Genomic DNA, 25,461 nt, shown 5'->3' on the forward strand with positions numbered 1-25,461 from the left:
CGATAGGCCAGCAATCATTTAAGACATACCTTGCCTCTTGCCCAAAATTATTTGGACTCGGCTCCTGTTCACTTATGACCCAACAGCCCCTATCCCATTGGACGGCGAGCAATTGCAAGTCGCGTTCTCGACAGGGTTCATCAGGTTTCGTTCAAGCTAGGTCACAATAGATCGCCAAATGTTCAGCAGATGTTTGCCTGTACTTTTCTTGTTGCAACAAGAAAACAAGAAAAAAAAAATCACTAAAACTGCTGCTGAACGTCTGGCAAACCAACTGATGCTCCGTGGGATAGGGGCTTAAAGAGCATAAGTGCTCTGAAAATATATGGAAGGTTACGACCGACTCTAGCTAATTAAGCATGTTTCAAGATCAACTTGAAACTGGACTTGAAAGTGTTTGTTATCTTGCATAAAAATCCAACATCCAAAAGGCACATGCCATAGAGTAGGTTATTCTAGTCATGATCTTTGGATGCAGACTAAAAATGCAGCAAACATGTAAGTACTAAGAACAAAAGATAGGCGGCATGGTGGTGCAATGGTTAACATGTCCACCTCACAGTTCAGAGGTGCAGGGTCGATTCCAGGCTCCGGCCTTCCTTTGTGAAGTTTGCATGTTCTCCCCGTGCCTTGTGGGTTTCGTCCGGGTGCTCCGGTTTCCTCCCACATTACACATTCCAAAAATATGTATATAGGCGCCCTGCGACTGGCTGGTGACCAAAAACTGCTGGTATAAGGTCCAGCACGCCTGCAACCCTCGCGAGGACAAGTGGTCACTTGTTAACTTCATGAAAGCTTGCTTTCTGGAAAGTAGTCATCTTTGTTATCACTGGTTATTAACTCGTTAGCGTCATTAGGCTATAACTATTTGTTTGTTTATTATTCATCTCCTACCCACAAAGTGCTCTACAGTCGTGTATGTACAGTTCGATTAAAATAAATTGTCACCAGTGAAGGTAAAAAATATAAATAATAAAAAAGACAAAAAGAAAAATAGAATAATGTAATATCCTAATAAAATTACATTGTTGTGCATGTGAGACGGGGCAGGAAGAAGCTTTTTAGACATATTTGTGATTAAGGGCTATATAAACAAAATTGACTTGACTTGTCTGGTTCTGTCCTTTCCTTCCGTAGTGATTTAAAAATGTCCAAGTTTACATATACACAAGTTAATTAGCCCCACTATTGCAAAACAAGCTTACTCCGAAACATAATCAGAAGAAACTTGATCAGAAAAGATTCACCTCTACATGCTACATGAGCTAACTGCACCATCTGTGCCATGTGACCCATTTCTACTCAAAACTACTTGATGGCCTTTCTATCTCCAACATGGTCTTTTCAGTCCCATTTAGTCAATTTTTCCTATGTGCGAATTTTGCAACACCGAAATGACTTAAAATGTATTCAGTGCACAACACACATATCGACGCACAAGAATAAAATACACACTTCACTCGTACTTTGATCTCCAATGCAGATGAACTTCCCCAGCCCACAAATACATGATGCCATTCTTTTCTAAATTGGATAGAGACACCGCAATGCGATTACACCTAAGTAATAGCAGGAGACTGCTCGGGGGGGAGGAGGAGGGGGGGGGGCTTGGCGGCAGCCGCTTCTGTCTCACAGTGTGGTATGGTAATTGCTATTTTGGCACACGGTTGCTACTTTTGTGTGTGTTCATGAGAAAAATGTGTATGAATGTGTGTATGTGAAGCAATCAGAATAGGAATAGCAGTTAAATTTGTGAAAGTTTTTCACTTGTTTTCTGCTTTCTACCCACACTGACTGCACATGTAGCTGAAGGTTCAGATGAGTTTGGGTCTTTTGGGTGTAGCACACAGCATCTGCAGCCCACAGCTTGATGTTTGGTGTGAGTCTGTCACAGTTTGGTATCAACACTTGCTGCAAGTGTGCTGCTGTGTGTTTTTGATGGTTGGTGTGACTGGATTTTTCTCATTGTTCTCTTTGTACTCACCATCTGTGTATTTGAGTTTTTGGATGTGCTTATTGCAAGTCAATATGTAGGCAGATGTCAGTGACTTTGGATAATGGTGTGCCTCAATGGGTGTGCTTGATAACACTCAAAATCAACCCATGAACCATCCAGTTACTGTCACCTTAAAAAGGAAAAGTGGTTATGAAATGGATGATGTTGTTTGTTGTTCCTGGTATCTGCTGGATTCCCCAAACCACGGGGGTTACTGTTCCGAGTTTTTTTTTTTTTTTACCATGTTTTTGTCTTTTTCCCAATGTTGCTAGAATTTGGGACCGTTAAATCCATTAGGACTACTTTCGAAAAGATTTTGAAAATCAATGCATTCGATATGTTTTTCCACAACATTCCAACTTCACTGCAATTGGGGTTTGTATATACAGAGATATAGTTTCACGTTATACAATAAATAACTTTTATTGACCAGTTTGCTGCACAAGGAAATTCTGGGTTTATGTATGTGGTCAATTTAACCGGGGCCTAAGGTATGAGTAAAATGTCAAGCGAGGACTAATAAACCTTAAAGAATCCCTTGCTAGGAATAGTAAGCCATAGTGTGTCCTGTGTGTAATTGTCAGTGCCCTCGACAGCTCGACAGCTCTCTCCCCCTCTGTGCAACTCAATAAGGCTACACTGCTGTCACCGTGCAGCGATGGGACGCCATAGCAACCATACTACCTGTAGGTGATTACCATACTCACCCTTACCTCAACCACCCCATCTATCAAAAATTGAGGCAGCTGCAGCCTTTGCATGGAAGGCAGCAGAAAGAAGAATGGAGAAGATGGAGACTAGAAGAGGAATTAATTAGATGGCCATACTGGAATATTAAGTCTTGGTATCTCTTTCAAGCCTGATGTGTATATTGCCCCTGTTGCTGACGTGTCAAAATACAAATTTCCAATACCATTTTTGGTCCCCTGACAACTTCAAAATAACAACTAAATTGGAATCTATAGTCGTAGATGGTGCAGGTGTGGATGAGCATACAAACTGGCACATCTTAATTTCTGTGCTTATGCTTGCCTTGTTAAGTATAAGACTTTGCCAGCCGCCGGGTCATTTGGAAAAAACAAGGTTGTTCCCTTTGATCCATCCCCGACACAACTGACAATTTGATGTCTGAAAGTCAAGTAAACTTTACGCCTGCCACGTACATCTAACCAGCGGGATTTTAGTGACTTTGAGTGATGTCCAGACAGTGTGGTGGACATCCTTGTAATAAAGTATGACATCAGAATGCATTAAATACTCGGACTTTATTCTTTTAAGGACAAAAATGCAGACTTATGTACCATTGAAATCTTCTTCATACTATCATCTCTGCACTTCCTTGTCTGTCCTTATATAAATGTGACAGCTAAGAGATATTCCTAAAGTGCCTGACGCCATGCCATAAGAATTTCTCCTTACATCATTTTCCCTCCTGATAAAGCTGCCAAATGACTTCAGTGTACAATCTTTTAAAGGGAAATTTGCACAGAGATAGCAAATGTGTACTTTGAGTTAATGCTTAAGCGCTGAGTGACAATTCATCTTACACAAGCCAACTCAAAATGGGGTAACTGGGTACACATGAGTCGAATCTAGAATGAGAATTCACTTGAAAACCAGTGCAAAATAAACCCAGATATGAATTGTAGATATTACATTTTATATTAAGCCCTGCTCACGAAATAGAGCACTCAGCCTAATGAAATGCAGTACACTTTTTGTATTGAAAAAACACACAAAAATCCAAAGAGAAAGAAAAACATGCCATAGCACTTCCTGGACTGAACTGAAGAGCTCTATTAAGATACCCTGAGGTCTGAAATTGTAGGTTTTGACCAAAAGGTCTCAGTTGACAATTGTTAAAATATGTATGTCGTGTTTATGTTTTCTTATCAGTCGCACTGCTTTGTCATATTTGTTTACAGCCATGGATTTATTTACTATAGCTCGATGGATTATGTTTGCGTGCACCTGCTTTCCTGGCACTGAATAAAAATGTGAAGGTTCTAAGAATAAAAATGTGAAAGGGATCATGACACAGACATTTTTTGCAGTCTTTAAATTTGTCGGACCAGTGAACAAAACTTTATAGGATTGCTAAAGTAAGGAGATTTGGATGATTACATTATGTTATACCCGAAACAAGGAGAAGGCTTTGTTTGCCCATTGACCTATTTGCGCGAATTTCCAGTCCAGTAGATCTGATCTCATCTAAAATGTTTAAGATGAGATCAGATCTACTGGTTAATCGTGGCTGTCCTTCCTGCTGCTGCTTTGATCTCTCCTCCCTTTTCTCCACTGACTCCCACTTGCTTTGACATCTGGGGTCTGCCTTCCTTACTGTGGCCTCAGGAACTCTGTGTGACATTGGGGATGCGAAGGTGGTGGGCAGAACCAGTAGCCTGGGGGGTCATCGACCAGTAGGGGGGAGTCAGGGGCTTAGCTAAAACAATGACTAAAACTGTATGAAGACGAGGGGGCGGGCATGAAGTGAATCTTGCATAGTTGGCAATCAATGTGTGACGCCATGTGATTGATTGGATAAGATTCCTGGTGCTTTTTGACTTGTGCCATTATCCTATTGACATCGGAGGGACTGGCTTTTGCCTTTAGCACGTAGGGTCTGATCAATCAATATCAGCAGCTGAACACAAAAATATTTCACTTCAACGTCCTAATTGTTCATAACAGCATTCAGTCCCCATAATATATGATGTAGAAAAGTGAAAAATAGTTTTAAATTAAATGATTAAATTATTTGAAATCTTGTGATCATATATATGACATGCAAAGTGAAAAAAATGTTTTCCACTGTCAGCTTGATGTATTGCCAAAATTTCCTGAAGTTTGTGAGTTAATTTGAGGGAGCGTGTGTGAATGTGTCGGTTCCAACAAAGGCTCGCGAGTCAGCGTGCGTGATTGGCACACAATGCAGATGTGTGGGCAGCAGATGCCATCTGGAGAAAGCTGAGTGGGCTTGCCGAAGGAGGGAAAAATGAGTGTGTTCTTCTCTTACCCCCCTCCTCCAGAAAAAAAAGACGCTATGTTTGGCAGGAAAATAAAGGAAATGATGGGAGTGTAATCAATCAAAAGTACTGTGACACAAACAAAGGAAGACAGCAGGCACAAATCTGCCCACTCTCGCTCTGTTAGGACCACCGCAAGCGCCCCACCCGGGCATCATCTGACTTTCAACACAATTGCTCTGTGACTTCCACTATTATTGGCTAAGAAAAAATAAATTACACAGCTGCCAGACCACACTCCCAACTAAAGATGCTTCTTTCACCATGTCATGACCAAACATTTCTTGACTACATTGGAATAAAGACTCCAGGATCCCACAGACCCTGCACCTAAACATCCGACAGAGACAAAGAGTATCATCCCAGTGATGTCATGTTGACATAAACGCTCTTAGTGCGCACAATCTGTTGATGTTTTAAAGTCAAGGAAGGTTTATTTGAAGTAACACAAGTCATATGAAACAATCAATTGAAGTAAAAACAACATAGCCAAGTCTTGCAAGACTTTTACAACAACTGTTGTACAGGACGGCACATGGGCTTGGATGTGCCCCAAGAATGCCAGACAGTATTTCCACAACAAAGACATATTCTCACTTATATCATGTTTCCGAAAATACTTTCAGACACCTGCTCAGTTTCAGCAAGTCTTACAGCCATGGTATCCTGTTCGGCCTCACTACAGTATCATTATACAAGCCAAATGAAGGCTGCCACAGTTCGTACAGATGTATTTCAAAATGAATATTTCCAAAATGGAAATACAAGGATGGGATCCATATGATCAATTTTGTTTTGGCTTTAGTGAGAGTCTCTATGACCTTGCAGATGATATCCAATGACTTGCTCAAGGATAGTCAGGCAAGGTGAATCTTTTCCAGCTGAATAATTGTCTCTGTAATCTATAAAGGCCACATTGTGGGCTAAATATAGACACTATCCAGATTCCCATTAATGCAATGTGGTAAATTATTTTAAGTTGAAAGAATGTAGCCTTGAAGAGCCTTGTATCCTGACCACACAGTGACAGTACCACCCCTTGCTGCAATGGGCACATCTCCAGGGAGAAACAGACAACCTGTGGAGGAGGACCTCAATGAGTGAGTGCACTCCAGGTCAAAGCGCCAAACCCTGGACACAGCTGGCTTTTTACAGTATATTAGTCTATCATTCCATGCAGGAAATCTCTAATAAGAAAACCATTTCTTTGTCAGTTTCTGCACATTATGCAAATTAACTTTGTAGCATCAGACCTGCTCCATGCATTTACAAATAAATACTGATCTACTAACCATTACAGAAACCTAATACTGGATTGAGGCAGTTAACAAAGCTATTTAGAGTCGCTTCAGCATAAATCTTTTTGATGGTGGTTGAATATGGAATTTCAAATCCAGTATATCCTGTGTTTTGACAAAAGGGGTATCCAATATAACCAGGATTTGACATTAAATTTGTTTTTTTATAGTGGAAACCAAAGTGAATGTGATACCGTGGCGGCTAATATTTATAGCTTTTAATGTTTTGTGTACTGTAATGAAACCAAAAACTATCATATCAAAGAAACTGGGAGTAACCTGTCATCGGTAAGAATATTTGGGGGATCTTTTTTCACAAGTTCTGTATGAGCACATGCTTTTGTGAAAAATAAAGTAAACTTCATAAAAATCTGTTTAGAAATCAGCAAGGTGTGACTTGCTTTCTATTTTCATGCATTTTCTTTGATGAGAATGTGGCTGCCACAAAGGCAGATTGCTGAATTAGATGACTGTCCCCGTTCATCAGACATTGAATCAGATACACCATGATTGTGTTGTAGATGCACTTTTCAGTTGCCGAGTTGTGTCTCAAAGGTTTTGTATCGAATTCCTCTTTAGTATTCTGGGTGAAATGCTCAAACCTTTGGGTTCTTTTGCAAATGCCGGCTATTCGTGATGAAGTTACCCACGTTTCCCGTTCCATCATGGCTGACCCTGATTACCACTATTGCACACGTGTGTCATTTTCTGAAGTCAAACAACGATGACATCATTGGAAGCTTCAAAAATAAATAATGTTGACTATGCTGAATATTTTTGTCAGTAATCCACAGAGATTGAAAATAGTAACGAGCCAATTTTGAGTGAGTACATAGTACAGAATTATAGATATCTATTTTCAACTGTAGGGAGTATAGGTACAAAGTCGTATTTCAAGTAAGAGATACTTGAAAAGGGTACAGGGGAACAGTAATGAAGTATTTGTACTTGACGTCTGCCACTGGGGATATGTGAACAGCTTAATTGTTTCGTCATAAATTCCCACAGATGCTTGACACAATATTAAAGTGATGGTAATCCAATGTAGGCTCGTTTTCTATCCGGAAATAGGCATTGTTAATTCCACAAAGTGCAAAAGCGTGTCTTATTAAGGAGGTCACGCTGATGCTTGTTCTTTAATTCAATTTTGCAGACAGAATAAATGTCAATATTCCCGCTAGGTGGCGACCTTGATCTGATGCGGCTCACCTTGGACCGGCGTCTGCGCTTGACTGGCGCTCGACAACAAGCTGGATAAGCACAGTGAACTGCTGCATTGCATATAAAGCGTTTTACTTCAATTGGAGAAGGAGAATACAGGCCAATAAGTGTATTATAGTTAACACAGTAATTGTCGCACGCACTTTTTTTCCCCACTGTCAGCTTCAAAGTGACATGGACAGAGATGGCTGAATTGTGCATCAAATGCTTCGTTGACCACCGGAACAATACTCGACGCAGTTTGTCCTTAAATGTCACTCGGTGACCCGCCGAATTTTATGATTGTGTGGCAAATGTCGCGTGGAAATGTCACTTCACTCCATCCCTGTCTCGTCTCTGCCAACTGGTGAGAAGAGAGTGACTTGTGTGGGGTGCTCACGCGGGTGGGGGCGAGGTATTTTAGACACCCCCTCCTTAGATTGACGGGGGGTGCAAGGCAGTGAAGACCCGCCTCCAGCCTGTGGTGCGCCGGGTGGTGCGTCTCTGCGCTCGTGTCCGCTTCTATCCCTTATTCCACTGGGGAAGAGGGCGAGGGAGGGAGAGCGAGAGAACGCTGGACCAGAGAGAATAGTAAACAAATAAAAAAGAAGAAAAAAGCATCAGAGAAGGGGAAACGGCGCAGTGACACAAATGGCACTCATGGCGGGGATTTTGTTCACGGTTGCCTTTATTGTTTCTGGGATTTCTACACTTGTTTCTCCGTCTCGGACATACCCGCCTAACGAAGGTAAGAGTGGTGCAAGCTTTAACTTAATTTCGCTCATCTTCTCTCTGCGTGCGCCTGTGTCAACCTTTGCGTGTGGCTGCAAAGAATTTAATTGACATGCTTAGTTTGCAACTTTGACACTGCTTGTTTTGTTGAAACTAAACTAGTCCAACTCGGCTCGGACACTCTAACGTGAACCCAAGACGCATATCTAGCTGCACCCCGAAAACCCAAAGGCGAAAAAATATAAAACCTACCCTGGTTATTTCGAAATCCGACAAAGAGGACTTCACGCGTTAGTTGCGCACAAGAATCCGATCGGTCCAAGACTTAATAATTCCTTGGCTTCAGTTGCGTTACATTTTCTGGTTACGGACATGTGACAAAATAGACAATTATGATACTGTTGTTTCATAAAGTGTAGCAAATTATAATTTGCACAATCACGCACTATAAGCGCCACATGAAACATTTAAGTTAAAACTGATCACAGCTCCAAAGGTCTTCGACTGGATCGCTGCCTGCTTGCGCTTGTCCAAGGGGCTTTGGATGCGCTTTTAAAATGTTAAAGCACATGCGGCACGCTGCAAATATGATATAGGCAAAAAAAAAAAAAAAAAAAAAAAAAAAAACCAGTTTGGAAGGTTGGGGATTTTTTACCCCCCCATATTTCCATTTCCACGCGTGCTCTCCACAGTATAACAATGTGTGCACGGCCGGGGATGGCATTTAAACAAATATGTGCAGTTATTTGTACACCCTAAAATATATGCGCGTGTATGTTTTGCTCATTTTAGGTAAACGTAAATAATTAATTAATTCAAAAGTAATTCTATACAAAATTATATTCTTTATTGGCCTTTTGCTTCGTATATATTTAACGATTATGGCTCACTCAAATCAATTTGTCTAGTTAAACGCGTGCGTCCAAATTTCGCTTGACGATTTTGTCAATGATTCCGTCTATACACTCCTGATCAGGTACTCAATAGATGTATATTTTGATGGGTTGTTAATTTAAAGGTCACGGTGGGTGACATCTGTTACTTTGGAAAAAAAAATGTATTAAAAAATAAATAAATAAATAATATATATATATATATATTAGTAATTAGTAATTCAATAATTTTTTCAAGTAATTCGTAATTCAATAATTTTTTTCCCATGACCATGCAGGTTTTAATTCCAAAAATCAAGTTGCTTTCCCTCAGCGGGCATATTTTCTCCTTCTTTCTCACATTGTTGGATGCTTATACGTACATGCCAGTACTGATATGTATGACCAGACTCAGAATGAGTGCTCATCTCTACTATTCTTGCTTTCTAGTCACGTTATTGGACTCCAGAGCTGCACAAGGGGAGCTAGGATGGGTCGCCAACCCAACAGAAGGAGGGGTAAGTGTCCCCTTGTCAGAACTTTTTTACTACTCTGGTGAAAGAAAATGGAAGTAAAATTATCATCCCTTAGCAAGAGATCTTGAATTAGACCACTGAATAAATAGATATTACTATTTGGGAATGTGTTATTCAGGTGAACCCAACCAGGGATTATGGTGAGTCCTTCACCTGAATCCCTGATCATTTATGGTAAAGATTGTGCTGAATTAAGATCAAAGGGTGTCTTTTTTTAATAATCCTGAAGACAAAATGATTAAAAACAGTCCTTATGCTCCATGAAGACAGGAACACCCCCTGAAGCTACCCCTTCAGACATGCTCCCCTCTCTCCGTGCTGCCCTTCTCTGTAATGGTCAGAGGGGCAATACTGCAGCAGGCGTCAGGTTTCCTGAATAGACGCTGAATTGAATCGCCCTTTGTGGAGAAACTTTATATCCTTTTCTACCAGAGAGTGGAAGGAAGAGGGGGTGGGTTGGCTCACCGGTGGAGAAAGGGTCTTCTGGAACGAATGAGACCGGGAGAACTTACAGCGGAGTTCAAGCTATGTCGCGAGATGAGGGGAATGATGGCTGCAGCAGGGTCAAACCATGATCCCTTCTCTAAAAAGATGTTTCCATTTTAAATGTAATGATGAAAAAATAAGACATATACAGTGACGGTAATGGAAAATAGCCCACATATGGTTAAGACATGAGACATAGACCTCTTATTGAAAACCCTTCTGCTCAGTTGAATCATATGTCATAATCACAAGTCAAGTTTGATCAAGGCCTCAAATAAAACCTTTATTGTTTTCTGAAAATTAAAACAATTAGTATCTATGATGTTATTTAATAAATATGAACCCAGGGGAAACGGAATTCCGTATGGTGCAGCTGCTGCAGGCTCTGCTTCAAAGCTGTTTTCAATGAACTTGGCCAGTGCCGTACTCATATTCACCCCTGCTGCCATCGAATCACAAACAAGTGACGGACAGGGTCCTGGCAGCCTCAGCAAGCATGCATTCACACTCTCATTAGAGCCAATTGGTCTTATTCTGCCTTCTCTGTACGTTTGGGGAAAGGTGCGGCCTTATCTTAGTTCTGCCACAACAAAAGAGCACAAAATGAAGCGAGGGAATAGCCCAGAACTACGGGGAATGATGGATTTTTTCTGCAGTCATAGTCACAACTATGTTTTGCAATGACCTGACATGAAGCGCTCAATAATTTTGTTTACTGTATGCTAAGGTACCATACAAATCTGACAGCACAATGGCTATAATGCACCTTTGTCATGATTATTGTCATCTTTCACTGATGTAGAAATAGGAGCAGGGCTCCATGCTCATACTCATAACAAAACACGCAATTTGAATCTCTTTATGCTCTGTTAAGAAGGGACTTTTATCATACCTAAAAAAACTTTCCCTTTTCAGAAATTAGAGAAGTCATGCAAGATAATGAAATCCAAGCAGCTCTAGCTGTCTCCTCCCACAATGAGTTCATACTACAGACTGGCTTTCCAACTTTTTACCATGTCTTCAGATTTAAAACAGACACACTAGACCAGCCACTAGTTTATTTTTTTATGCGTGTTATGACTTCATGAAGCATTACATTAGTATTTTTATGGATGCACATTTCCTGTCTCTCATCCAAGTAAAACCCATTAATATAAATATCTCCGTGAGTGTCCATTGGAACCTAACGAGTCTATTTGATGCAATTCATAAAATATGCATTAAGTTTGACCATCAATTAATTGCTCTGCTGAGACAGAAATATTGACTAAACTCCACTGCATGTCTCTTTTTTCAGTGTCCATAATTCAAATTCTTATAGTTATGAACTTTGTGTGTAGAATAAATTCAATTTGTTGAACAGTAATTAATTAACATACTTGAACTAGCATAGAATTGGACATATTTTATGGCGGCATTATTAAAAATGACCGCGGTGGGTTAGTTAAAGATGTGTTTGAGAGCCCTTTTGTAATAAAAATGTTTCCGTTGTGTGCTTTTACCAGTGGGAGGAGGTTAGCATCATGGATGAGAAGAACATTCCCATTCGGACGTACCAGGTGTGCAATGTCATGGAGCCAAACCAGAACAACTGGCTCCGCACAGACTGGATTCCTCGCGGAGGTGCCCAACGCGTCTATATTGAGATCAAGTTCACCCTCCGAGACTGCAACAGCCTTCCCGGCTTGATGGGAACTTGCAAGGAAACCTTCAATCTTTACTACTATGAGTCCAACAATGACAAAGAGCGCTACATTCGTGAAAACCAATTTGGTAAAATCGACACTGTAGCCGCTGATGAGAGCTTCACTCAAGTGGACATCGGAGACCGCATCATGAAGCTAAATACAGAAGTGCGTGATGTAGGTGCCCTGACGAGGAAAGGCTTCTATTTGGCCTTCCAGGATGTCGGAGCATGCATTGCACTTGTGTCAGTCAGGGTCTTCTATAAGAAATGTCCTTTGGCCGTGCGTAATTTGGCCCAGTTTCCCGATACCATCACTGGAGCTGATACCTCCTCGCTTGTGGAAGTTCGTGGATCCTGCGTGGATAATTCAGAGGAGAAGGAGATTCCAAAAATGTACTGCGGAGCTGATGGAGAGTGGTTGGTGCCCATTGGAAACTGCCTGTGCAACCCAGGCTACGAGGAGCGAAATGCAGACTGCCAAGGTAAGAATCGGAGGCATTTTTTCAGCCTTTCCACTTGAGCTATGAATTTATTCTGCTCTAGCTCCCTCCATCACCTTGACACTTGGTGTTCTTGTGTCTTGATCCAAAACCTTTCCTTGACCTCTCACTCAGGCCGTTTTTGTCTCTCGCAATCTCACTGCAGTTCTCTTTTCGGTGTCTGCTTGGGCGATAGATGGAATAATGAGAGCAGATGAAGTAATTAGTGGGCCCAATGTGTTGTGCAATGGGATTTATCCCTTGAGAATTCAGGAGGAGGGTGGAGGGGGAGCTCTAATGGGATTGCAGTGATTGAACCAAAAAAATGTAGTTTAGAGTTTATTGGTTCAAGCAGGTATAAGAGCTGTGAAAATATGCAAGTCTGGGATGGGACAGAAATAGTGATATTTGGTTGTCATGGGGAATAGCCCTTCGAGGGCAATTATTCTTCAGCTAGCTGTGATCCTATAATGGGCTATTTGACGGCGGTCAAAGGTCAGAGGAGAAATTCTCCTCTCAGGTTTTTAATCGAAGGACAGAACTGCCAGCATGACAATGAACTCATAGACTAACTTACACACAGACAATCCTTTCAGCCTGTTTCAGTTCTTTCAATGGATACCATGATATCATATCTAAAATGTGAGTTTGCACACATTTTGGATAACTTGAAGTTTATTATACTTGTATTTCTTGAAATTAGTATTCTCCTGGTGCAGCCTGCACAACACACACTAACTGTTAGTGACTAACGTGCTCAATAAGCACAGGGCCTCACCAGTGAGAGGTCAGAGGCTGAGCACGGGTGATTAACAAGGGGGTAGACAAGGATGCCTCTCCTTGTTTATGGGGAGCCTTTATCTTAGACTAATTGCATGACAAACAGGACTAGTGATTTAGGGGTTGCGCTAGCTGCTTGGGGAGCCCTGGAAAAGCTGTCCAAGTGGTCACAGATGGTTCTCTATGACTACATGTGCTTGTGCTCCCGTACAAAAACGGATTGATTTGAGTTGTCACAAGGACTGTGTTTCTTTCCTCAGAGTGATGGATAGATGGAGGGTTGAAAAAAAAAAAAAGGAGACCAGGCCTGGTATTTGGTTTCAGACAAATGAATGTTAAATAGCTTTCATGGGAATTTGTTCACTTCAAATCAAAATGTGAACCACGGCCCCCGTTCCTGAGTGCCCCTCTTTGCTCGGACCTCTAAATACTACTGTAAATCTTTTTAATTTCAGTAGGAAAAAATACCATACACTCCAAAAGGCAATAAAGGATTTAGAAACCATGATCATATGATGTATGTAGTCTCTTTACTGGCAGCATTGCTTTCGAGCCAGCATATCCATTAAGGCCCTCAGTACATCACTGCATTACTTTCCGTATGTTTAAGTTAGCAGTTGCATCGTTTCTATGGACATCTAATGGTTATCTAAGAACATCTTAATATTTTATTTAGATTACTTAATGTTGTTTTTGTGCTTGTTTGAGCTGAAGAGACAGCTTTTTTTTTCTTTTTTTTTTAAGGTGGGTGTCAGTCCAGTACAATAGTGTGACAAGCTTTACGAGGGAATCATTTCACTTCCATTTGATAGAGGTATTTCGAGAACTGATATGAAGTTAATGTGGTTTAAATCTTGATTCAGGTTCAATACCAATTTTATGTTTGAATGTATTCATAACACTGGTTTTATTTGGCTTTGTGTGAGTGCCAGGTTAACTAACGATACTTTGGCCTCGAGTTCCCAGCGCAGTTTGAATGGGCTTTCCTTCGTCATTGTTTGGGGGCAGCGTCAAATCCAAATGTCGCTGGTGGGACTCATTGGGGTCTGCGTGTGTGTGAGTAAGAGAGAGGGGGGGAGAGGGGGGGGCATGGAGTTGCATTCTCCACCCCTGGCAGAGGTCAGAGGTGATCCCCTCGTGCATCCATCTTAGCACTGTGTCTGACAGGGTTGCGGATCCAGGATTGATTAAGACATCAGGGTTTTGACAGCTGTGTAGAGTGTGTCTGTTCTCAAGGTGGGCCGAGAGTGCTGAGGGTGTCGCCTATAGGCCAAAGCGAGAGGGGAACATGGGGCACGGAGGTCCAAGGGGCCCCTGATTAAAAAAGAGAGGACTCTGTATGTTTGCATTTGGGATCCCTTTCCCTGCTCTGTTGTGGAAGGGTGGGGGGTCAGGGTCTCCTCTCGCTCCTCATCTGGTGACGGGGTTCATACATTTGGGCGGATGTTGATGTGCTGCTGGGGTGAGGGGAGATTAGTGGACTACATGTGTCACTCTGGGGCTATGGTAATCACAATTTGTCTCATCACGAAGGGGGAGGAGAAGGGGGAACTGCTTTGGCAGAAATTTGGTTTCTGGGCCATCTTTAATCATTTAGTCAGTTTGTTTTTAAAAAACTGAGCAGACTTTCTCTGTTTATATCAACTGTTTATTTCCAACCTGCATTTGTTGGTCTGTGTGTTTGTTGTGGGAAACATCCTGTTAAGGCGTGAAGCCGACAGACACAGAGGAACTCTCACCCCAGCTAATGTAAACAATCCACTAATCACCTCCAATCAACACATATATACAACATACAGTTATGGTCGTTTAGTTCCGACCACTACCTTAAATGCAAAGGTGAAAGCTAATGTTAAAATTTTTGTTGAATATGTATTAGTTAAGTGGAATGCTAAAAAATATATATATCCACCATGAAATATTTGTAAATATTAAGGACTTATTTTCACTAAGACATCTGTTAGGAGGTTTTATAAATGGAGTTGCGCCCCGGTGCGCTGTTGACAATGGTTTTGGCAGTATCCTTCTCAAGATTTTATCTGCCTTTATGAAAATGATAAAAAAACTCAATCCATCTGTTTCTATCCTACATTCGTCATTCACAAAAAAATGTGTTTGTGTGGTTGTTTGTATTAGTTTTGTCTCCTGTTGCATATTCGCTCTTCAAGTGTCTCTCTCTATCCTACCTCCTTCCAGTTTAAGTTCTCAATAGATGTTAAGGTCTTATTTTTTTCTTTAGACTACATGCACTCTATTCTGGCTGTCCAGGTGGTTAGTGTCTGTAAAGTGGAAGTGGGCTGACTAATTAGATTACCTTCATCATTGGAAGAAAGACAAGATCATGGACCATCATCACCTGCCATCGTTTCCACAAACACACTGTGTGCACAAAAACCTGTGCAATGCCAGCCGAGTCATGCTCAAACATTTTTATACATCTACCCTCTGTGAATCTAAAAATTGCATATTGTTTAATACAGACAAGTAGATATCTATTTGCGAATATTCACCGCAGATACACACATTAGTATGCATTAGCACACCAGCATAGACAGTGAGAGCAGAACGGAGCCCAGCAGAGTGGAGGTGAATGTACTCATCACTCACCCTGCCACCAGAGAGGCTCATTTTGTGCCGCTGAATAGACTCAAGGGATCAACCAAACAACAGCATGAAAGAACAACAGATGTTGAATGGAAGACAAAACATTTATTTCTCCACTGCACCTAAAATCAGAACAATACTACTTGAAAATGTGTTTTTTGCCTTAAAGAAGTAGTCCTTATTATCCCTAATGTGTGCATACATTTCCTTGACTGGTCAAAAGGAGGAGAGGCAGTGCGTGTGCTGGTGGCAATTCAGCTATCATTAGCTGAGGTGCTGAAAAGTTTTTCCTGCATGGGCTGGTGTCCTGCAGCATTTGTTTCCTTCACAGTTCCCGACACTCACCACCCTCTCTTTCGTCTCGCTGTGCCCTGTTAAGGGCAGGAAACCATTGGTGATGGAGCGTGACACGAGCTGATGGCTTTGCAGCTCCCACAGCGCCTGCTACGTAGCCTACAATGTGTATATGCTGCCAAGTATGAACATACGTATTAAGCTTGCTTTGTGCCAGTCGTACAAAAAGGGAATTCCACTCAAATGGCTTTCTTTGTATTGCTACTGTATGTAAAGATTTGATCTTCTGCCTCTCATTTTAAGCACAGATGTAGCTTAATTAAAATAAAGCAGTACCTTAAAAGAGGATTAAAATCCTTATGTTCGGTTTTAAAATGAATGATCTAAAATGGAAATGAAACTTCCATAAAAGTTTCAATTGCACTTTTAGCTCTAAGCTATAACGATCTCTGTTTTTCTGGACAGCAACTGGTGTTACTTAAATCTTATTAGATTCTACATTTATTTATTTTAATTTTAATAAATATACATATATAACACTTAAATCTATAAAACCCCATTTGCTAATAGGGCCTTTGGGCCATTGAGAAAAAACACTTACACATCTCAGTAGCGTTAACATGATACATAATTTATTGTGTTTTGTTGGACAGCACTTTCCAAAACTAAAATATCAAAGTTAAATTACACATACACATACGTATATCACATTAAGGAGAGTAATGAGACTTCAAGGTCATCCTATACAATAAATCATCCAAAAAATAAAGTATGGAATGAAGATCTAATCATCCCCTACTAACAAGTCACTGTCTCACTGTCATTCATTTGCGCTTGTACTTGCATAATTTCCTGCCAGTCAACTAGACTAATTGGCAAAATTGCATTTTTATGCAAAACAGTTTAGCCTACAAAGACGTATTAGCACATCACAAATTTGACAAATAACATGATGGCTGTTTTTACTCGTGCTCTAGCTCCACATTTGCTGTGGAAACATCAAAATGGGGCAGACATACGTCACAATTTCAATCTCGTCTCCTCTCGCCCATCTTTTTGAAAAGCATCGCTTTTGAAGCACAGGATGGGAAGAGGAGAGGGGGGCGATTAAAGCAGTCAGCAAGCAAATTAGCATGTCAAAAGGCCCCGAATCAATACCCTGGCTGCACCATCACAACCCTGCAGTTCTTTCAATCCCCCTTCAATGCCGTTCCCCCATTCCTCCGGCTGTTTTCCTCCTTCTCCCTCCATTTTAACCCGCACTTGTGCACACTCTCCTCCTTACACCCTTGCCCTTCTCTTTCTCTTTAGCTCACATTAAATTTCCCTACCTCCCTCTGCTCTGCTAAACCCTTTTCTCTCTCAGTTGAGAGATGCCAAGCAGAGGAGGTGTTTATAAAGTGAGATGGACTGATGTATAGGCAGAGAAAGACGGACAGAAAGAGGAAGGAGTGGATGGCCATCAAAAAAGGCATGGGCTATTTTAGAGAGAGGCTCCCCGCCATCGTCTTTGTTGGCAAAAGAGAAAGACGAGTCCTTTCTCGCCAGGGAGAGCTGAGACGATGGATGATAGAGATAGAGCGGCAACAAAACAAAAATCCCAAGAGGAAGTGAAGTGGATAGAGATTTAGTTCCAGTCCGACAATAGCACTTTTTTCTGTCCTGCAGACGTTGGTTCACTATTCCACCTACATTCCCCGTGGTCTGTGTAAAGCTGTTACCTAAAACTTGGCATACACTGTACAAATTTAGAAGTGGCAGTTTGAAATTCCAGTTCATACTGTCGGAGTAAATCACCTGTGACTGAAAGGATAAGAACCAGAACTTGACTGCTTACGCTGGATATTTACTGTTCCACAGAGTAGGTCAAACTGTTATATGTAAACAAAAGCAAAGACAAAGGTTCCACTATCTGTGTATTTTAAATGCTAACAATGCTTAATTGATCATTTGTGCCTCATGCATAGAGAAACACATTGATGCCCTAGCTCAGGGATGTCAAACTCTTTTTTTTTTGCAGGCCACATTGTAGTCATAGCTTCTTTCGGAGGGCCATTATGACTGTCAACCCAAATAAATGTATGAGCACCTCATATTATATACAGTAAAAGCTATAAAACAAACTGACAAATAACTCATTTTCAAATCAGATGAGTAAAAACTCGTCAAATATTTAAAAAAAAGATATTAAAAGTGAAGATAATTTGCAATTCTAGTAATGACACACAAATTTGATGCACAATTTGTCTTTGCGGGCCACATAAAATGATGTGGCGGGCCGTATCTAGCCCCCGGGCTTTGAGTTTGACACCTGTGCCCGAGCTTGAGAAAATGTCTGTATCGTGTTTATCCACTTTCAAAGTGTATGGCCACTTTGCATCCAAGCCATTATCTGGTTTATATTTATTTCGTCACTGCATTCGTAATAGGCATATCTCAAGCTGTATCATCAATATGTATTACTGTCGTAGTGAGATCGGAAGCAGCAGCCCAACAGCTCATCAGACGCATGGCCACATTTCACTCAGAAACCGACAATGGGAGGGTGATTGCAAACACCTTGAAAATGTTACATCTCTCACCATCTCTTTCTTCTGCCGATTTCAATCTTAAGCTCTCCCCATCTTGCCCTGGTGATAGAAGGTGGTCTTAGCAACTCTTCCGTTGTCATCCGTTTCCCTCCAGGGCACAGATTCAGTGGCCAAATCAAAGGCTGCTCTGTAGCAATCAGTTTGGTCTTACGACAAAAAAAACTTGCAATAAAGGGCTGCTCTGTAATCTGATGGGCCCTGGTACAGGACGCAGGATCCATTTTAATAAATTCAGACCCCATTCATAATCACGGCAATGGTTGGGAATGGTACAGTGGGTAATTATCCCAGGATTTGAATGCTGTTTTAGGATGCATTCCATAACCAAATCTAATCACCTTGTTAAATCAGAGTGCAAAGTGCATTTGGTGAAATGCGGCTTTAACCCTTTATCAGTCAAGGCACATTCATTTTGGAATATTTGTTGGCGTGCCAAATAGACCACAATGCCTTACTAATTGTATGGGGCAGTAAATGATTACCCTCAACCAGTCGTTGTCATTGAGGAAATATATTGGAAGTATAATAAAAAGTAAATTTAATTTTACAATTTGAATAATTATAGCCATTATTGTGATTATAATTTAACACATGACTGTATTATGTATGTAATGTTAGTGTGCATTAACACACCTCAAGGTTCCCCGTTCTTAGTACCCTCTCCACAGGAAAGCTGAAAATGTAATTTAGGAATGTGTCGGGCTCTCGGCACTGGGGATCCAAAGCTGCAGATCAATGACCAAAGGCAGAGGTGTGTCCATGCAGGGGCACGCCTCTCGGATTAGAAACCATGATCCTTCCTGATCCACAGTGAGCTGTCAAATATTGCTGGAAGCGGAAGAGGAAAGCCACAATCCTTCACAGGCACACACTATGTAGAGCAGAAAAAAAAAACCCTTGTGGATGAGAGTCAAGAAAATAAAAAGCAGTTGAAAATATAACAGTTATATATAGATGTACTCAAGGAGCAGCATAAATGTGTTAGATGGAGGAAGTGCGTGTAAGGAAGACGAGACAATGATGAATGGACTTCTGTCTAGTTGGCCTGATAAATGGCTGGAGATGTGAAAGGTGAAGTGGGGGGTTATGGGTATTGATGGTGATTGCTCTCTGAACAAGCCTGCTGTAGTTGGGTCATGACCTGTGGTGGCCGTGGACGGTATTACTGTCACTGCCGCCTACCTCTACCTCGTAGCCGACATAGCACATCCTCCAGATTATCCCAAGTAATTTGATATTAATATTAGCAAGGTAATTGAATCGTCTTATTTTAGTCCATAACAGAAAAAGCTATGAACTGTAAATCAAGATGTTTCAATTGAAACAAAAGGGAGATAGCAAAGCATGTTTGTTGTTTTGGTCCTGACAAGTGACTTGATATTTTCCTTGCTGGTTGCTTAGATAGAAACACATAATAGTACAAAGATGCTTTTAGAAGCTGTGGAAAGTCTTTGGACTGTGGAGTGCAATCTGATAATGTACACCGCATATTTTAGAAGATGACTTATGTGGTACATCACTGATTGGTATACTTACCCTTTGTGTTTCTCACATTAAAACTAAAGGCTAACATATTTTAGCCCGAGAGTAATGTGCAATAAGTAACTCAGTATAAGCACTAGTTGTTAACCTTTCTACGTTTCAAGGACAGGTTCAATTAATCAGAAGTTTGTGTGGGAAAGAATAGATCCACAGGCAAGTTAAACATGATATGCATGATCAGCAAACATTGGATTGCACATATTGAACAACAACTTTAGTCACAAGAAGTATGGTTGGTGGGGTGGGGGTCAAAGTTTAAAGCCATGACAGTGAACAGTCATTTAAGTTGTAAACCTTTGAGGAACTAATGATCCAGGATGGATTTAATTTAAAATGGGCACATATATACCGTAAGAATGTCACTACGTGGAGACGCATACGTCACAGAGCCACAGTGGCTAAAGCAGACGCATGTGCACAATGGAAGTTGTTTTGAGTGCCCAGACAGGCTGTCGTCTGTGAGCTCCACATAGATTATCTAAACAAATACCTTAAAAATACACATTTTTAACTGTAACTTCCCATAAAATTCCCAGCCATGTCTTAGACACTAATGTTAACGTTGTCTAACTGTTGACAAAAAAGATTATGTTTTTTTGCCAGGTTTTAATTGTGACAGAGGTGTATGCTTACATTGTATGCGATGTGAAGTGTTCATTTTCAAACTGCTGTATAACATTATCTGTAACATTATTAGGTTAGTGATTTGTTTTTGTGTGAATAAAATCAAGATCATGATGTCAGGTTCTCCTTTTTCTGCTTAGCGTGCACTGGTAGAATGTAGGGCAAAGGATGGACAGGCATCCACATTTAAGCAAATGCAATTAAAATTTTAACCCTTTCTTATGTTACAAAGACATCTAAAACATTTTCGGAAGGTTGTACGAATTAACAGATTGATTAAGCTTCAATTATATTTGCTTAGTTAATGTTATCTAAAAGTGACTGAATTTCAAAAACAATCAATGGAAATTGCTGAACTAATTTAACCCTATTTAATCCATATATGAGAATTGTATTTGTGGGTTGCAGTGATTTGTTATGTTTTTTGTGCTGTAGCTCAACATGTGGCTCACATTTGTTTATAGAGCTGGTTACGAGGCCCCCTTTGAGAGTGGCTTCCTATCACTTCCTCTTGCTGTTGCCTATTCTTAGTGTGTGCTTGTGTGTGTTCTCACACATCCTCCCTTTTCCTGCCCCATTCCCCTTGACATGCTGTGAGTTGAGCAGTTTGTCTGTCTCCATTGTTTAGTGTTCTGTCCCTCTGTGTGTGTGTGTTTGTGTGTGTTTCTGTGTGTCTGAGCATAACCGCATTTGCATACTCATCTACCTCCCACCTCTCTGTTTCGTTTGTTTATGATAAATTAAGATGCAGCTCTTTTCATTGTAAACAATGGCAGGACAGTATTTAGCTCTACCGCCTAATCAAACACACATGAACATGTGCACAAGTCTTCCATTCCCCTGAGTTCCTGCTATAGATAAATTGGATAAATATACGTTTTTGCATACATTTCTGTGTCCTTCACTGGCCTCGTTGAGCTTGCTATAGATGAATTGCACGCTCTCTGATAATTAGAATTATCTGATGAAGCTGAAAAGATATATCAGATATGCTCCATTGCATCATAATGTGAAGGTGTGTAGACACTGTTTGTTTAAAGGGCCCTATCTTTGCCTTGAATTATAGGCTATAACACACCCGCAGTTTACATTGCAGTTCATAAAAAGTCCTTTTGTTGGTGTGATGGCTTAAGTAACACTACAGAAAGTCTGGCATGGGTGTAAATGTGAAATTAATAAATGATGCTTCTGTTTTCTAGTTCTGTATCTCCCCTAACATGGATGCTCTCTTCTTTAAGTATGGCTCTCCTCATTTCTCACATTTACCTCCTGTGCCCCATGTCTCAGATTTGAAGGTGTGGTCGCTCATGTATTCAAAAGCGGTTGGGTGGATTACTTGAGATTTTTATGATAAAACTATTGTCCTTATTTTATTTCTTAGCGTATAGTAGCTATGGAGAACTCGAGGAGGAAGTTAAGGTCTACGTGTCTATATGAAGGTGGAGTGCTTGGTACACGGGAAGTATTCGGAACAATATCAATTCTATTCCAGCGTTATGCAATCCAAAGAATACAAAATGAGTTGGCTCCCTATTGTATTTGTGATAAAATGTTTTGGAAAGGGATAAGAAAACATTATAAAAGTCAGAATGTCATATCCCAAAGTGCATTGCATCATAGTGAATTTGAATACAATACAGAATATGCCGCTGCTATTAAGATTTTTCTAAAATGAGGGTTTACATTTGTTTGCAAATTTTATTCATACATAGGGTTCGGAAATTTGCATTTAAGCAGACATTTTAATCAGGGTCGTTGGTGGCACTTGGGTGATAAATGGGTCCTGCTGCAAACACTTATAAATCATTTGATAGAAAAAAAAATACTGGCAACCCATTGCACCTCCTGGCGCTAGCTAACATCAGCACAACTTTGGCAATTACCAACAGAACATTATTGTTAACCTTACTGTCTGTTGTTGTTGGCCTTCATTAGCGCGGGTATTAATATCATCCACGTTAATGAGTCATTAATTTTGAATCTTATAAGATATGAGACATTTTTAGCCGCCAGGTCAAGGTTAAGACGTGTGTAGAAAGTATCATCAATCACAATGATCAAATTCGGTGACCGTGTGTCCCTCATTCATCACACTGATAGGTTTCGCCGGCCGTGTGGCTGCAAGTCTCCGTCAGGACCGGAGGCGATTAATAACCCCTTGTGACAGAATTAATGAGTTAACCTGCTCCACTCTCCTGCTGTTCCTGTGACAGATGCTAACACTCAGCAGCTAGTCAACTCACTAATCCCCACTACCAACCAGTGGCTCAGGTTGGTGGGTGTGATCGATGTAAGTCGTCCATCTATGTCAAAATAGACAGCACATCGCTCTAAGATTTAGTATGGTTTGGCCAACCCAGACAAAGAATTGCTGCCAGCGGATAAACAAATCACAACAGGACTCTCACTTGCCAACCACCTGTAGAAAAATGAAGAGTCACAAACACAAAGAGGAATCTGGCATATAGTCATCTTGAATAGCGAGTGGTGGCTCTCCTTGCCCTCGGGCCCTGAAAACCAATCGCCCCGATTTTTTTTTTCTTTTTGAAAGAGCAGCTTTGTGTGAAGATGCTTCTGACTACCCTTCTGAAGAGTCCTCTCAGTCTGTTATAACTAAAACAGTGAGCAGGTTTTCATCACCCAAAAGAAGATGAATCACAGTGCAAAAAAAAGAAAGACAACGCTGCAGTTTTATATTGAATTTCTTTTTATCATAAGAGAGGCAATTGCTGTGTTTTGCCTCTCCGGGTTATATAGTGCTGTGTGCTGGGTGTTATATTCCTGAGTCCTATTGTTGACAAGGTTTTCTCTCAAACTCTCAATCCCTGGTGAGTACTTTGTTGTGTAGGCTGGAGAAAGGTTTACCTATACTTTGCATGCAGGTCACTCATCGTGGGCTTCCATGGGTGAGTGTGTAGGTTGTTGTTTTGTTTGGCACACATCACCGTTCAAAGCCTGCTGTGTAGGATGGTGCCACACAGGGAAACTTAGCTGGGTTATAGTTGAATTGCTTGTCTTGCTCTCCATATCTCTTTCTTTGTTTTTCTTGTCCATACACCATTGTCATAAAATTGTTCTTCGTCATGCAGCGCAACTAATTATCAGCAGACGCACCCCCAATCGCATGAACAAAACTACTCATTACATACCACAAAGCAAGGGGTCTTTTCTTCCGAATGTGCTTTATTTTACAAACAACTGGGATGTGGTGGGAGGAAGCCTGACAAAAGAGAAAAGATGAGGAGTGAAAAGGATTCTAGGATAGAAAGGGGGAAGAATGTGATGTCCCACACTATGTGGGGATTCCATCTTTTGCCTTTAGAGAATAGCGCAAGTCACCAGTCTTTTGTCCCTCTTTTTGATCTCTTAGCTTAGGGATTTGGCACCTGACAAACCATCTCTATCTAAAAGGAATCCTGCAGAGAGTAAGCCCAAAAGAGTGAAAAATATATTGAGAAAGTTAGAAAATGAGTGGAGCAATAAAATGTGGTTTTGATTTTGGTGATGTCTATTAGAGTGAATAGTCTATTTGGTTAAGTTGCATAAAAAAACTGAAAAAAAAACATTCTCCGTCACACACACAAACACACACACACACATTGAAAGATTGTTGTTGTGTATGGGTTTGCCACGTTGGCCTGGACAGTAATAAATCCATCGGCTCTTAAGGGAGATTCTCCTCCAAGGCCAAGGTTTTAAGACCACCCACTGCTGCGGTTTTCTATCCTCAGATATGCTCCCTTTCCTAATAGGAAGCAAATTCCCCAGCTTTACTTAGACATCAACCTCTCTCCTCTACACTGTTCCTTTCTGTAGGGCAGCCACTGCTGTAAACAAACCCGCATATGTTGACGTCACATTTTTAAACATAATTTTAAAATATCCAGGATTTAGAAACCACAGAAAAGTGATGCCAAGCCATGACTGATGGCAAACAGATTTGGACGGTGCACAAAGCTGAATATATTATACTAGAACGATACTGGTGCATTTAGGTATTGGAATTAAATCAAATAGTACTCTTAGTACTAATAGGAAAACTGTGTCGCTGAAGATGTATAGCATTTGATAAATTGTACACAGAAAATTTCACATGATGTAGAAGTAGCATATTACTTTGATAAATATTTGATATAATGATTATGTAAGGGAAAATAAAGGGGTAGGGGTAAGTTTATACTTCTTCCTACTCCTTTTTGAACGTGTATATGTGGTTTTTCCTTTCTAGTAATTACGAGTTAATTACTGTGTAACTTTCTCGTGTCGACATCACTGATGCTTTGCTTCTATGGTATGTTAGGGTTGTATTTTTTTTTTTGTCCTCACAAGTGAAACTACTTATCCTAACAGTATGCTTTTCCTTTCATTTTATACATGTTCAAAATAAATATAAAAAATATTCATAAAAAAACAGGCGGGGACTTAAGGATCATCTGAATAACTAAAGAGAAAAATCTGAAAAACTCATCAACCATGCACAGTTTGGGGTATGCTGCCCTAAAACTGTGTCTCTTTAAGAGGCTCAGACCTGAAGGCTGTGAAGCATGCAGCTCAATTAACTCTTTCTACAGCTTTTAGCTGAGGGGGACCATTTCAAACAGCTGGGTGAACGGACTCTCAACTCAAAACATTTTTCTGGTCAGCGCACATGTACAAACTCTTAAAGCAGCTATGGCCTTTGTCGCCTGAAGCGGTCACAACCCCTGAAACAACC

At 40.7% G+C, this 25,461-nt stretch overlaps 1 protein-coding gene across 1 annotated transcript in view; it reads left to right on the plus strand.

Moving 5' to 3' along the window:
* Positions 1–7,952: 7,952 nt before the first annotated feature.
* The window catches only part of epha4l (eph receptor A4, like), a 41,839-nt gene continuing 24,330 nt past the window's right edge, over positions 7,953–25,461 (plus strand). Inside the window, exons 1-3 of the mRNA XM_049725212.2 lie at positions 7,953–8,268; positions 9,575–9,642; positions 11,652–12,315. Of these exons, the coding sequence (XP_049581169.1) occupies positions 8,172–8,268; positions 9,575–9,642; positions 11,652–12,315 (829 nt within the window). The 5' untranslated portion in view covers positions 7,953–8,171. The remainder of the gene's footprint in view (positions 8,269–9,574; positions 9,643–11,651; positions 12,316–25,461) is intronic.

This window comes from Syngnathus scovelli, chromosome 7 (assembly GCF_024217435.2).
Source record: "Syngnathus scovelli strain Florida chromosome 7, RoL_Ssco_1.2, whole genome shotgun sequence".
NCBI classification, from domain to species: Eukaryota; Metazoa; Chordata; class Actinopteri; order Syngnathiformes; family Syngnathidae; genus Syngnathus; species Syngnathus scovelli.